At 36.2% G+C, this 15,610-nt stretch overlaps 1 protein-coding gene and 1 pseudogene across 9 annotated transcripts in view; one reads left to right on the top strand and one right to left on the bottom strand.

Annotated features, from left to right (window-relative positions):
• Positions 1 to 1,226: 1,226 nt before the first annotated feature.
• Ralyl (RALY RNA binding protein like) overlaps positions 1,227 to 15,610 on the bottom strand; it is a 683,608-nt gene continuing 669,224 nt past the window's right edge. For all 9 annotated transcript variants that reach the window (XM_029537405.1, XM_021196091.2, XM_021196090.2 and 6 more), the window contains one exon: positions 1,227 to 2,164. In XM_029537405.1, the coding sequence (XP_029393265.1) occupies positions 2,142 to 2,164 (23 nt within the window). In that variant the 3' untranslated portion in view covers positions 1,227 to 2,141. The remainder of the gene's footprint in view (positions 2,165 to 15,610) is intronic.
• LOC110320116 overlaps positions 14,300 to 15,610 on the top strand; it is a 10,237-nt pseudogene continuing 8,926 nt past the window's right edge.

The following is a 15,610-nucleotide window of genomic DNA, read 5'->3' as shown; positions in this document are numbered from 1 at the left end:
ACCTCCACATAAAACCAGAGACACTGAAATTGATAGAGGAGAAAGTGGGGGAAAAACCTTGAAGATATGGGCACAGGGAAAAAATTCCTCAACAGAACACCAACGGCTTGTGCTGTAAAATCAAGAATTGACAAATGGGACCTCATAAAATTGCAAATCTTCTGTAAGGCAAAAGACACTGTCAACAAGACNAAAAGGCCACCAACAGATTGGGAAAGGATTTTTACCAATCCTAAAGCTGATAGAGGACAAATATCTAAAATCTAATCTAAAGATTTACAAAGGGAGAATGATAGGGAAAGGGCAAATTTCTGTCTGCAATGCTTGGGTCTGCTAGAGAGCCTTCCAATCTGTATCTTAGCTTTTATTTGTCAAATTCCTGAAAGAGCAACCAAGCAGCAAACGAGCCGCCTCATATAAGAATATCTAAAGAAGATGTGACCAGAGGAAGAATTCTTGCCTATTATTCATAAGACATATTTTAATATAACAATCTACCGAGTAAAGAAACAAACAATAACAATATACATACGTGTGCACACATATATGGTAACATGCAAGAAAACTAAAGTAGCATATTTGTTTTCTTTAATAATAGATTTGATTCATAATTTTTCTCACAAAATTTTAGTTGGAAATGTTGGTGTTTGATGCAAGTGTATTTTTTATTATGTTTGGAATACAAAGAATCAGTATGAAATAAACTATTTTGAAGGCATTAGAAAGGAACTTAGAAAAAACATGTTGGTATGATTCTGGTTCCCCCCAGTTTCTGTGTGAAAATATGATTTGATATATGAAGCTGTTTAGGTACCAAAACTAATTTGGATGGAGGTTGTCATAAGCTCTTTAATGAAGACCTTGAAAATATCTAGCAACAAATTTATGATCTGATAAGAAAACAGACCTCATAATGACATAGATAAATTTATATCTAGAAATATTATCATTTAATATTCAGAAGAGCAGTACACATTCTCAAAATTTGATTTGGATGGTGACTTTTCTCAAGAATTCAGGGCCATCTGATTTTCTTTTGTATAGCAAGTTAATGTATGTTCAAACACAAGCATACCATGAGGCGTATAGAGAACACATCCAGAACATATTTCAGTGTAGTTACACAGCTTTTATTATTGCACTTGTTTTTATCCCATCATGGAGATGCAAAATGTTCACACTGAATATTAAAACAAGCAGAACACAAAGAAAGACCACACACCAACTTTGTTTTAAAAGAACCAGTATTTATTAAGAAATTATGTGCTGAGTGTGCCTATAGTCTGTGGGGATGGTCTCTCCCATTTCCACTGCACAAGACAATAGCCAAGAGTATTTGGAATACACAATGCTTGGGAATGGAGGATTCTGAAGAGTAGGAGAGAAGATGGAGAGGGTGTGCACTAACTTAAACTTTTGGATCCAAGGACAAGACAATCTTTTCCTTATCAATCTACTTCTCATCCGTGTGTACTGAAAGCTGTCCACAAGAGCACAGTCAGACTCAGGAAATAGGTGATGACTGGATCATTTCAGCTCATTAGTGTCAAGCATGCTCACAGGTCAAACCAAAGTCCTTAATCTCTTGTATCACTTCTGAAATAACTGCATTCTTTATTAATAAAAATGGTGCTTATAGAGGGCAGAAATATAGCTTTTCAAATAATTTCCTCATGGTCTAAGATACCTTAAACTATAAATTGAAATTAAATTATAAAAACTAGCATACAATGTATATTTTCCCTATGACATTGTTGGATACAAGCTTTAAATGTAGAATTGCAACACCACATGACGATGTGATCAACAATGACACATGCTAATCATAAAAATAGCTTTTACAAATATACATTTGTATACAGTGTCTCTCTCACCACTCATTAACATCCTTCACAATTTAAGACTTAAAAAAATAATAAGCAAGATGGAATACACATTTACAATGTAAACCATAAAACAACAATTGTACAGCTTGGAACACAGAAGAAATGGTATTTCTGAAAGTGAACAACACTGTCCATATGATTGGAGCTTTTATGTAAACTGAATTGGAGATGTTGCTGTCCATTGTGAAACCATCTTTCTCATTTTTCCACATGGCACAGTTTCTCTTTTCTTCGTTTTCACTATTGTACACTACTTCATATCACTTTATCTGTAGAAACTGAGAAAAAAATTATTTTAAAAAATGCAGGAATTTGTTTCATTGGATTTTTTGTTTTGTTTTTGTTGTTGTTGGTGGTTTTTTTGCATGTGTTGATACAGGTTATATCTGACAAGTAACTCCTTCCAGGCCTATCCCTGGACTGATCCAGCCTCATATGTCTCTCTTTCTTGTATAATCTATCAATCGAATTTGTTCTATTCATATACTGATGGATATGTGACTATTCACTGAAGCATCTAAGACACAAACCATAAGAATATCACTGGCAAGAAACACTGATTAGAGATCTACAATTCTTCACTGGACCCACATATGGAAATGTGCATTTCATCAAAACCTTGTACATGGGTGTTATTGATTTATACTTTGCAATATAGTCTCTTAAAGATTAGTGTATTTGGGATGCTATTAATAGATAAGCAATGTGAAGAACTTCATATAAAATAAAATAAATTGCGTAGAACCTCAGATATGGCACAATTAGAAAGAAGTGTTATAAAATGTATGGATATGTTGTATTAATAAGTGGCTCAGCCTAAGGATAGATACGGGATCTGTATTTCTAATTTCATACTTGAAAATAAATGTTGCTGTGAAGTTATGTGGAGGTGTTTACTGAAGCAGTTGTATATAAACTGAAACAGTAGGATTTTTTTAAAAAAAAATCAGGTAAATATCCCTCCCTTTAATTTTAAAATGTAGAATTAATAACTGATAAGAAATGACTTCTTTTTTCTCTAATTGCTTCTTCCATTTATTTATTTATTTATTTATTTATTTATTCATTTATATTAATCATTTATTCATTTACATTTCAAATGATACCTCCACTCTTGGTTACAGCTCCACAAGACTCTCACATCCTATGTCCCATTCCCTCTCCCCTTTGCCTCTATGAGGATGCTTCTCCATCCATTCATCTACTCCCACCTCACCCCTCTTAGTATCCCCCATATGCTGCAACTCCCAGAGAATAAACCACCAACCAAAGAGTATATATATTGAGGGAGACATGACTCCAGCTACGTATGTAGCAGAAGATAGCCTTATCTTACATCAGTTGGAGGGGAGGCCCTTGTTCCTGTGGAGGCTTGATGCCCCAGCACAGGAGGATGCTAGAGCAGTGAGGCAAGAGTGGGTGAGTGGGTGGAGGAGCACCTTCATAGAGGCAAAGGGGAGTTGGGAGGGGAAATGGGATCGGAGGGTCTTGTGGAAGGGTAAAAAAATAAAATGAAAGCAAATAGAGACTTGAAAAATATGCAAACTAATCATAATTGTATGTCATTTTAAAATAATTTTGCTTAATGAGCCAATAAAAATGTGTACTTTTAACTGCTGAACTATTCCAAAAGGATACTTCATACATTGAAAAACTGATTTTAGAAAAATTCATAAATTGTGCCAATTATACAGTTTAGTCAAAAGGAATAAACCAAATAAAACAAAAAAAAAATAGACTTACTGTTCTCCTACAAACTTTAAAAGTCTTGGACTCAGATGAAAACAATAACATATCTATGAACAAGCAGACCATGAAATTAGAACAAGACTAATTGTTGCAGTTGGAGATGCTGACTCTCTCTTGCACACAGTCACTGAAAGTGATCTCATGGACCTGAGTAGCAGCTTCTCTCTCTCATTCTCCTCATCCTTCAGGCCAATGACTGCCCACAGAGAAGTAATGCCAGCCACATGAGATACCACCCTCCTTAGTAAATGCATTACATAAACCTCAGCTATGTATAAATATTTATTACTCTATAAATCAAACTGTTAATGCTTTTACACTAAGGGGAAAAAATCTGTTTTTCTCTTAATACTTAAGGTAGTGTAAGTGTCTTGTGAATATATTATTTAGGATATACATTGAAAAATTGATTGATTCACATGGCTTCAGATATTTGGTTTGTTTTTTTTAGTGAAATATTACTATGGCTATTATATTGGAACTCTAAGAAAGCTAGGTTATACTGAAATGTGTAATATATTAGGTGTAAAGAACTTTTCAATTTAAAAGACTATTTGTCAAAACAGAAATATAAATGCCTGTGAAAACATGAAATATATTAAATTACAAATCACATTTACAAGTTTTGAATGCCAAAATATTAATCATGACTCTTACAAGTGACTTTTGGACAAGTAACAAGTGGAGATTGATTCATTTACACATATTATCATCAAAATTGCCTTGCAATTTTCATTTTATAACTTCAGTAAATCTTACTTAAACTTAACAAGTGTTAATAAAACTTGCATCTGCATAAAAATAACAATTCTGGAAGATGACATAAGTGTGTTTTGATACTATCTTTTTCCCTTGCTTATTTCTCCTTATTCAGCCTCTATTATGTACATGTTAAACATACATTTAAAAACTATACCATTATTCAATTGTGTTCATCTACTTCTGGAAAGTGCTCCTTGTATATATTTGTTTATAAAGCACAGTATCTTGAACTCATGTTTCAAAATCATACACTATTGTAAGTGTGGCATGAAGAACATTGTGAACATAATCTGTAAATAAATATCAAAATAATCAATTACTTCTGGTTAAAAGAGTACCTTAAGCAATAAAATTAACCTATAGATGAATACTGCTGTGGGAAAATCAGCCATGTAGTATTAGAGTCTGATTGGTAACAGCTGCATGCAGGAAAGAGCTAAGGCAGCTAAAATGACGGTAATCATAGTCTTTCCCCAGAGCATGCATCAGTCATTTCCTTATTTCGAATGGAAAATGCTAAAATTGCTGCTGCAGCTGTGCTTGGCTTGTAACGTCTGTAGCCATTGTATTTCTCCAGGTTAGTTCTGACATGACATTGATTTAGAATATCCACACACCGTCCTGCAATTTTGAGAAGTAATGACAAATCTAGCAATTATCTACATTATTAAAAAGAAAAACACCAAGCTGTAGACTTTGTTCATTTCCTGTTATCTTTCATAAACATTTCTTTATTTCCTCTTTTGTTCTTTAATTATAAACAATTTTATACAATGTTGATTTTAGGAGGAAGAAAAGAGGGCTTGGAAGTAATTGTTTAAAATCTTTTTTTTTTCTATAAAGTTACAAAGCCTTTCTCCAGCATAAAAGAAAAGCTTCAGTAACTCTTAAGTAGTGTTGTGCTGTTATTACCCATATGGAAACATGACTCGAATATAAATTTTCTTATTATTAATCAATGGAAAATATATTCATGAGGATTTCTGATTGTGAAAAAAGGGCTTCCTGTTGACTATTAAATAGTGGGGGAAAAGGGAACAAGCTGCGACATTCTCGATGCTTTGAGACAGTCATTTACAAAATTGGTTTGTTTAGTATAAAGTAAAACTAATTGTGCTTTCTTGAATAGTGAGTAATTTATCTGCTTTCTCTATGGAAGCTTGGATGGTTTTAAAACAAATTCTCTTGATGATGAATGTTTTATCAACTCCCATTTTCTCTTATTTCTGAAACCCACATAGGGAGTCACTCAAACAGGACTGGATTCTTTTATTAGACAAAGATAAAGATGATAGCATAAATCACAGGGCAAACTTGTTTATTTAAAACCTCATTATTCACATAAGAATTAAAAAGGTACAGTAAGTTGTGGAATAAATACACCTTGTTTATTATGGTTTTACCAAAAAGTAAATAATATTTTAAAAGAGATTTTATGAAGAAAATGTTTAGCAGAAATGCTTGTTCTTCTAAATTGGGGTGTGTAACTGATAAGAAATTAGAAATATTTGGTATTTTATATTGTCTATGCAGTATCCTCAAAAGTGAAATGGTGAAGAACTTTATATAATATTGGTCACATGCATAACCATAATAAATACCTTATCAACACTGTTCACATTTCTCTGGTAATTACTTAGACACTCACTCTTATGGATAACAGGATTATACTGAGCCTTTATATAATCCTCATTACACGTGAGATAAAAATTTTATGTTTCTAATAACAGATTCTCACAATTTCTTTTTATCATTATTCAAACATGTCAATAAACACTTGGGACCAAATATTATTTTTACTTTTAGACCCAAAAATCAGCTCATGTAATTGAATTGAAATCAATCTGGCAAATAATACTCATGAACTATCAAAAATGAAGGCACATGGGGTATCATATAATTCTTGAAACTAAATAGGATAGCTTCCTTAATTGATGACCACTGAGGTTGTTGGATGGTACAGGAGACAATATTGTCACAGCCTAAAGAGTGGTAGCAAATTAAAAACATGAAAGTGACCTAGGCATATGCCCAAAATATGTTCCTCCATCCCACAAAGACACTTGCTCAACTATGTTCATAGCAGCAAAAAACTGGAAATAAACTAAATGTCCCTCAACTGAAGAATAGATAAAGAAAATGTGGTACATCTACACAACGGAATACTTTTCAACTATTAGATACAAAGTCAGCATGAGTTTTGCAGTCAAATAGTAGATCTTGAGATCTGAGTGAGGAAACCCAGTCCCAGAAGGACATGTATGGTATGTACTTACTTACATATTAAGTTAGTACACATAAGTTTGTAAGTATAACACATTAAGTGGATATTTGTCATAAAATGCAGGATACCCATGCTTCACTCCACTGACCTAAAGAAGCTAAACAAGAAGGAAGACACAAGCAAGGATACTTGAATCCCACTTAGAAGAGGGAATAAACTAGTCATAAGAAGCAGATGGAGGAAGCACACTGGGTGAGAGAGAGGAGGGACCGGAAGGATGGCCAGATAGCCATGAGAATGAATGAAAATCTGCAGCTGATGGGGAATTAGAGGACATCTCCAGAAAGAGAGTTCTGGGATAAGGGAGGTGTCCAGGAATCAATGAGTGTGTCCTTACCTGTGACTCATAGCACTGAGAAAATGTAACCTGAAGAGGCCACCTCATGTAGCCAGACAGGAACCCCAGTGGAGCAATGGGGACATCATCAAAACTTTTGACCCAAAACTTATCGTATCTACAAGAAATGCAGGGACAGGGAATGGAGCAGAGATTGAGGGAACTGCTAATCAATAACCAGCTCAACCAGAGACCCATCCCATAGGCAAGCACCAATCCCTGACACTATTAATGATACTTTGTTATCAGGAGTCTACATGAAGACAGGAGTCTACCATGACTGTCCTCTGAGAGACCATGTCAGATACATACAACCACAGTCAAAGAGTGGATGAAGCTTGGGGATTTTTATGGAAGAAAAGGAGCAAGAATTGAAGCCCCAAAGGGGATAGGAACGCCACAGAAAGATCAACAGAGTCAACTAATCTGGACCCCTGGGACTCACAGTGACTGAACCACTAACCAAAGAACATACACGGGCTGTACCTAGGCCTCCCGTACATATGTAGCAGATGTGCAACTTGGTCTTCATGTGGGTCCTGAGCAAGTAGAGTCAGAGCTATCTCAAAGCTGTTGCTTTTATGTGACGTATGTTCTAGCTGGGCTGCTTTGTCTGGCCTCAGTGGAAGAGGAGGCACCCAGCCTCACAGAGTTGATGTACCAGGGTCAGGGGATATACCCCAGGATAGTGTACTCACTCAGAAGAGAGGGGGAGGATGGATGAGGGGAAGAATTGTGGGAGGGGTAACTAGGGTGGTAGCACTGAGCAGGATCTAAAGTGAATAAGTAAATCATAGTAATTAAAAATCACAACTGAAAAGTCACTATCATAGTGCTTGTATGAATTCATACATATGAAAAATATGTTGGCTTTTTATATAATTTGATTGTTTATGATTTACAAAATCCGTTAACCTACTGGGTGAATTGGTGTGCTCTGATTATTCGTGTGCTCCACTTTATGGCATAGGCTCATACCTTATCAGTCTATTGAAGAAAAAAATGACAGCAATTGGGAGCAAAGGGAGGGAGAGAGAGCTTAAAATTAAACTGTTTTTCATTACTAACTCAAGAACCCATTTTACTCACGGAGCTACAAAATTAAATGTTTTGAGGACTTTGGACACTGTGTTTAATTCAGCTCTTTCATTTTAGATGTCTTAAACCTTTTAGGAATAGATCCATTTTTGTTCCATGAACATTCTGCATTCTGTCACTGTTATGTACAAAAGAGAGTGGAAGTACAGTATGTATATGTATGTATATATATATATATATATATATATATATGGAAAGGGTGCCACCCATCATGGAAGATGTGTGTGTGTAATGTCTGCACAGACTTCCCTGTCACATCTTACCTACTAAGATACCTCAAATTAGTCTGAATGCTACTACATACATTTGCAGTCCAAGCATATTTAACCATAGCCAACTCTGCTTTAAATCCATGTTCTCCAAGAAAACTATCTAATCCTAATGTCTCAATTTTGCCAACTAGAAGAGAATGCTTAGGCCAGAGATCTGACAGGTTTAGTTATCAGTCTGCCAGAAATCAGGAACAGACCTTTGGATTTTTATGCCACTCAGTGCTAGTTTCCACTACAGTGATCCTGCCTCTGAGTAAAGTCCACTTAATGTTAGGACGATTTATCAGCACTGATGTTTCAGTTTCTGGGAACTTCATACATGGCTTTTGTAAATTTACCATTGCTTTTAAGTTTGTAGCAAGCTTCCAATATTTCAGGATAATGGCATGGTGGAGGACAGTCACTCAACACATGGTAGTTGAGAAGCAGAGATAAAGACAGGGGTGAGGACAAATTATACCTCTTAAAGTATGCCTCAGTGACTGACAACTCTAAGAAGGCCCCACCTTCTGATTGCTCAACTACAAAGCTATGAATGCATTTACCATTTGGTGAGGTATGTAATCCAATTACCTTTTACAGTCATCAATAGCTGGGAATTAAGCCTTCAACACATTGGGCTTTTGGGGAAACAGATCTTATCAGAATTCTAACGCAAATGATTATCAAATAGCTAATTGTCAGTTTCCTGAGATATTGATAACCTAAATTCTTTGAGTCTGTAAGAGTAGTCTCAGAATCTGTACTGTGGAAAAAGTTAATAAAACTATACATCTGCCTGTTTGCTACCTGATCTTGTCTAGATTTATGAATACTTTCCTTATGCATTTCCAAGTTTAATAAGAAAACCTTTATAAACATGCAAATGCATATGGGTTTTATTGAAATTGAACAGAAAGAGTGAGAATTATACAACTTTCTTTTTATACAGATGAGTGAAATATTAGTGTCCAAATATTTTGAAGGACAAACCTTAGAAGCTGCTAGAGACCCAGGAGAGTGTGAACAGCACAACTGCTCTCATGTTTCTTTAGCATTCCTTTTGTTCATTAAATCTATTGAGCATCAGAATTGTTCAGTGATCTTGTTCATCTTAGATTGATAGGTTCTGATTGACCTGTTCCAGGGCAAAGCCTAGGACTAAGTTTCCTAAATTTTTCTTAACTTTATCTGAGTACCTCAGCCCTTGAGATCTTCTTCATTTTATTGTTGAGAGACAGTGCTCTGAAGGCCTTTGAACGCCTACACACCTACTGACTATGCTGTCACCCATTCTGGCTGTGCCTTTTCCCAAGGCCATGTCTTGAAATTAGTCACTTAACTGACAGTTTTACAAAATTAGATACCACATCTCAGGAGGGCATCATCTATTTCTGAAATATACATCATCTCTCCTGTGACTGCGTACAACATGCTAAATAGCTAGATACCGTAGCCTCACATTCTGCCAGTGTGATGTAACATACTGCATGCATGATCCACCTAGCCTTCCATTTTGAATGTGGGTCTTTACATGGGACTGGAACAAGAGCAACCATCATATCAAAAGTAATAAAGTTCTTTACCTCAAGGGTCTCTTGATAACTAATAATATCCATATGGTTTTGCTGGCTATGTAGCTTTGGAGGGTACCCTCCTTACTTGAAGAAAGGCCAAAATCTAATGGTTTAATTTATAAATGCTGAAAAACATCTCAGTTCCCATGAGACACTTAAGTGCACTGATTCTGGAGGAGGCATGGTCCATGATTCTTGATCACATCTGGTCCTCTGTCTTCAGGATATGTTGACCTTTTTTTTTTTTTTTTTAATTTTTATTAGATATTATCTTCATTTACATTTAAAATGCTATCCCCTTTCCTAGTTTCCTCTCTGAAGGTCCCCTATGTCCTCCCCCCGCCCTGCTCCCCAACCCACCCACTCATGCTTCTTGGCCCTGGCATTCCGCTATACTGGGGCATATAATCTTCGCAAGACCAAGGGCCTTTCCTCCCATTGATGGCCGATTAGGTCATCCTCTGTTACATGTGTAAATAGACACACATGCTCTGGGGAGTACTGATTAGTTCACATTGTTGTTCCACCTATAGGGTTGCAGATCCCTTTAACTCCTTGGGTACTTTCTCTAGCTCCTCCATTGAGGGCCCTGTGTTCCATCCAATAGATGACTGTGAGCATCCACTTCTATATTTGCTAGGCACTGGCATAGCCTCACAAGAGACAGCTATATCAGGGTTCTGTCAGCAGAATCTTGCTGGCATCTTGCTGTACTGGATTCATTGTATCTTCATTCCACTTTCACAATTTGATAGCCCCCTTAACTACTTCCTCTTAACTGTTAAGTTTTATAACCTGAGCTAACTATCCTGTTAAATTATTTTCATCTTTATCCAATTTGTCATCAAAGAAGTGTAACCAAGAGACTTTATATTATAGTGGATCATAATTACCCATAGCATTCAGTTTTAATAGTCTAGAAATCAGTGTTTTTCTGTATGCTTAATCTATTTACTAAAATTGAAAGAGAATATAAAATTATTAACATAATTTTGAAAATAGATTAAATGTAGATATTACTAAATTCAGCTTATTTAAGTCCTGTGGATATAAAGAATAAATACTACTGTTTTCCATATTTATGCTTTACTTTATGTCCTTGGCTTATAGATGTAATATAAAATGATTCATACTGATTTAAATATAATGTACTAACATGATTATAACTACGAATGTTATATCCTTGCTAGGTATTTGGTTGGAATTACCATATGTGATTTTCAAAAATCTCCATTTAGAGTTAATGATATCATTTGCTTTGTATAATCATTGTTTTTACTAATGCTAGCATTGACACATTGATAGATTTTACATTTAGACACACAGAACCTATTTGTTTGCTTTTCAGTACATTTTCTTTCATCAAAATCATAAATTATTTTCATGTGAAAGGCAAATAGAGCTTTTTTGGATTTATTAAGGAATTTTTTTTTCTAGTAAGGGAAAATGTTATGATGTCTTCTCCACTGCAACTCCAGAAATATGAAGAGTCATCATGTCTGGGCAGGTAACAGATTGCCTAGAGCAGTACCCAGGTCTGCAGAGCTTTTCACAATGTCAAGGTGATGGCTGTGTGACTGTGGTTCCACCTACCATGACAAGCAATACCTCACAAAGCAGTTTTCTCTATTTGTAGATCCTTGTGGTTGGACAAAAATTGCTATCCTCATTCTAAATCTATTAAATGTCCAAACTATATAATAATCCAGAATCTACAGAGAATGATGATAATTCATAGAACTGAAAGTAGTGATAATATATAGCTATTGAAATTTGTAGATATATCAGTGGCTCCCAATTACAGACTATCAGGCCATGTCAGATCCTATAGCATGGCAGAAGAGAATTAGTTGGAGAATAACTCTAGAGGGTGTCTAGCTGCTATTAGAATATTAAAGTAGGAATCAGAAGTGTAAGACTGTCATTTTTTTAGGTTTGGCGACTACATATACAGGGAAGAATATAACAGGTTCCAATCACTAGATCAATTCTAAAGATGACCTCAGAGAGTTAAATCAAGAGGAGGGCCTAGAGCCTGGGCTTCTGTGTACTTTATCCAAGACTGCCTTCCTTTGTTTTCAATGCAGATCTGAATTGTCTAAAGTTTGAGAATGACACAGTCATAACTTTTATGTGTACAATATGTGGAAGGTTGTGAAATGCTTGACATGATTTGGCTATGGTTTGAGTATGCCTCTGAGTTTTGAGTACTGGGGCACTGTGCTCAGAGTGCTTTGTGAGCTTGTAGATCTTTAGCTAGTGAATCTGTCAGTGGGTCCTGAGGATCACCATCTGGAGGGGTTTGGGGTAGTTTTCATGGGAGCCTGAGATAACGCTGTCATGAAAAGAACAAGCACACCTCTTTTGCAATTGCTCTGTCTGAGTGTCTCACCTTGTGCTCTCTGAATAATGCAAAAGTCTGTAGCTCTCCTATGACATTTTCCACAAGGCTTTTTGCCATATTTAGGACACCGAGCATCTGAGGCCATACCCTAGAACCTTCAGAACTCTGAGCTAGATTTGACTATAATGTTACCCAGTACTGGACATCCCTTAGTAGTGTTGGGAAAACAATAATATGCCATATAAACATTCAAATTTGTTGTAAATAACAACCAATGAGACATATCTTGTCCAATCATTATTCTTTGATCCTTGTTTCATAAAGCAAAATGTCTTGTATACTTTAGACCCAGGTCAGAGTTTCCCTTTTTTCCCTGTTATGGGTGGAAAAGAAAAGGGACAGGAGGTCTAGTGGGCACAGATGATCTATGTGAACATATGAGATTAGGTAAAAAGAAGGTGGGACACAGAAAGTTGAGAACCTAAGCAAAACCTTCATCCTGGAGTTCATTGATATGCAGCCATTCTCCTAGTAATGTGGTGTGGTATGGTATAGTATGTGTGTATAATAATCTTATTATTATTGTTTTAAGTGGTTTTAGCTCCAGACCAAATGCTAATCAATACTAAGATTATTAAGAACTTTATAATTTCACATATTTAACTGCTTTGTACAGTTATGTAGGCAGAGGTTCCCTAATTGTCTCTTGATTGGAGTCAATAAAGAGGACAGAAGCTAATCGCTGAAATAAGGCAGGGTTTCCAGGACAGACAGGAAGAAAAGAGGAATTCAGATCAGGTTGTGGAGTGGACAGAAAGCACAGATATGTAGGTATCGGGGACAATAGTTTGTGACCTCTGCTGTGGATGGAGGCAAAGAACGATGAGACAGAAGATTCTCTTTCCTGCTTTTGAGTTATTTGGTCAGAAATGTGGTCATTTACACAATAGGGTACTGCTCAGCTATTAAAAATAATGACTTCATGAAATTCTTAGGCAAATGGATGGATCTAGAAAATATCATCCTTAGTGAGGTAACCCAGGCACATAAGAACAAAAATGGTATGCACTCACTGAAAGGGATGTTAGCCCAAAAACTTGGAATACCCAAGATACAATTCACAGACCACATGAAGATCAAGAAGAAGGAAGACCAAAGTGCAGATGCTTCAGTCCTTCTTAGATGGGGGAAACAAAGTACTCAAGGGAGGAAATAAGGAGACAAAGTGTGGAGCAGAGACTGAAGGAAAGACCACCCAGAGACCTTCCCACCTGGGAACACATCACATATACAATCACCAAACCCAAACACTTAAGCAGATGCCAAGAAGTACCTGCTGTCTCCTGAGAGGCTCTGCCAAAGACTGACAAATACAAAAGCAGATGCTTGCAGCTAATCATTGGACTGAGCATGGGGTCCTCAATAGGGAGTTAGAGAAAGAACTGAAGAAGCTGAAGGGGTTTGCAACCCCATAGAAAGAACAACAATATCAACCAGACCCTCCAAGAGCTCTCAGGCACTAAACCACCAACCAAAGAGTACATCAAAGGGAGGCAGAAGATGGCCTTGTGGGACATAAATGGGAGGAGAGGTCCCTGGTCCTGTGAAGATTGGATGCCCCAGTGTAGGGGAATGCCAGTGCGGGGAGGCATGAGTGGGTAGGTGGGTCGAGGAACACCCTCATAGAAGCATGGGGAGGGGAGATAGTATAGGGGTTTCCAGAGGGGAAACCTGGAAAAGGGATAATATTTGAAATGTAAATAAAGAAAATATACAAAAAAAGAAAGGAAAAGGAAAAAAGAAAATAGAAAGGAAGCTATGCCTGTATTAATTTGATCACTACAATTTTACAATTAACAGGACAAAATCCAAAATAGTAAGGATTCATTTATTTTTCAGAAACCTAATGATTCATATCTGTTTTCTGATAAATATTTAAAGACTTTTTTTTTTTTTTTTAACAAAATCACTGCACTAACCAAACAAAAGCAGGAGAGCTATTCCTATTGAAATGGAGGCAAGTGCTCATGGAGAAAGCAGCCAGGTAGGTGGCTTTGTGACAGACCCAGAGGGGACTGCCTAGGACTTAGAGGCTATGCAAACCCACACATTTCAGTATCAAGTAAACAATTGTGAATAAGGAAATTTAACCCTTGAACAGGTGAAAATCACGTTCATAACAATATAAAAATACGAGGTTGACAAAGAAAATATAAAAGAATTAACAAGTGAAAAACATGAAAGCATATGAATAATTCCTTAGTGTAAGTAAACAAATGAAACTCTGTGGCCTCAATGAGAGTACATCCTGCTGAATTCGATTTAATTCTAGAAATAAATATTATTACAAAAGAGTCTGTTCCCATAGTGTCATAATTCTCCAGGAAATTCCCTGCAAGGAATAGTAGCTCATAATGAAACTTCAGAACCCAAACAGTGTTGACTGTTAGCAGTTAACTGAAGGTTTGAGGTTGCAAGCAAAGAACACAGACAGTAATGATAAGGATGTATTTAGTGAAAACATGACACATTTTCCTTGAGCAAAACAAAAAAGTTTTAATGATTAAAAAAAGACAAGGTAAAAAAGAATTGTCTATATACCTCTGGATATATTTCCAAAGAGAACAGTTTCAGACATGATCATTATTAAAAGTCATTATATACTTACATTTTTTAAATAAATATAAAAAATAATGCATTCTTGATATGCCAAAAAGGAACTAACTTTAAGACCAAAAATAAGAAGGCAGCCCCTGTAGTCCTTTCATACTGGAGTTCTGAGGCCAGCTGGGATTGCATAAAAGGACCCTGGACCAAAAACAAATAGAAATTTTTTAAAAAGCAAACTCAGCTTTTTTGGGCATGGATAGCACTGTGGAAACAGTAATAGATCATTCTCAAGAGAAACATATAACACAAGAATTTTATATTAAGAAATGCTATTTTCTTATTGTGAAGAGAGGAGAAAATAATCAAGACAAATTTGCCTTATCATCTACCAGAGAATGGACTCCCAGAGCCAGAAATCCAGTCTCTTTTTCAAGGCTGGGGTTTTCAAAGTCCCTAAGAAGCCTCTTTCTCGCAAACTTAATGTTTTTCAGTTTGACAAAGGGCAGAATGGTTGATTGATTGGCCCATAACTATTGTCTAAACACAGGCTGATCTGTCATTGAACTTGTTGAGCCAGTCCATCAACAGGGGCCTACTGGGAGGAGAAAAGGCCCACAAGGCCATTGTTTCAAGATGACAGTCATTTGTCTCAGAAGGGGAAGAAAGAAGGTGGCCATCTTGAAGTTTGTCACATTTATTACTAATCATGGCC

This window comes from Mus pahari, chromosome 4 (genome assembly GCF_900095145.1).
Source record: "Mus pahari chromosome 4, PAHARI_EIJ_v1.1, whole genome shotgun sequence".
NCBI lineage: Eukaryota > Metazoa > Chordata > Mammalia > Rodentia > Muridae > Mus > Mus pahari.
The sequence above is the reverse complement of the archived record's forward strand: the minus strand, read 5'-3'. Positions and strand labels throughout refer to the sequence as shown.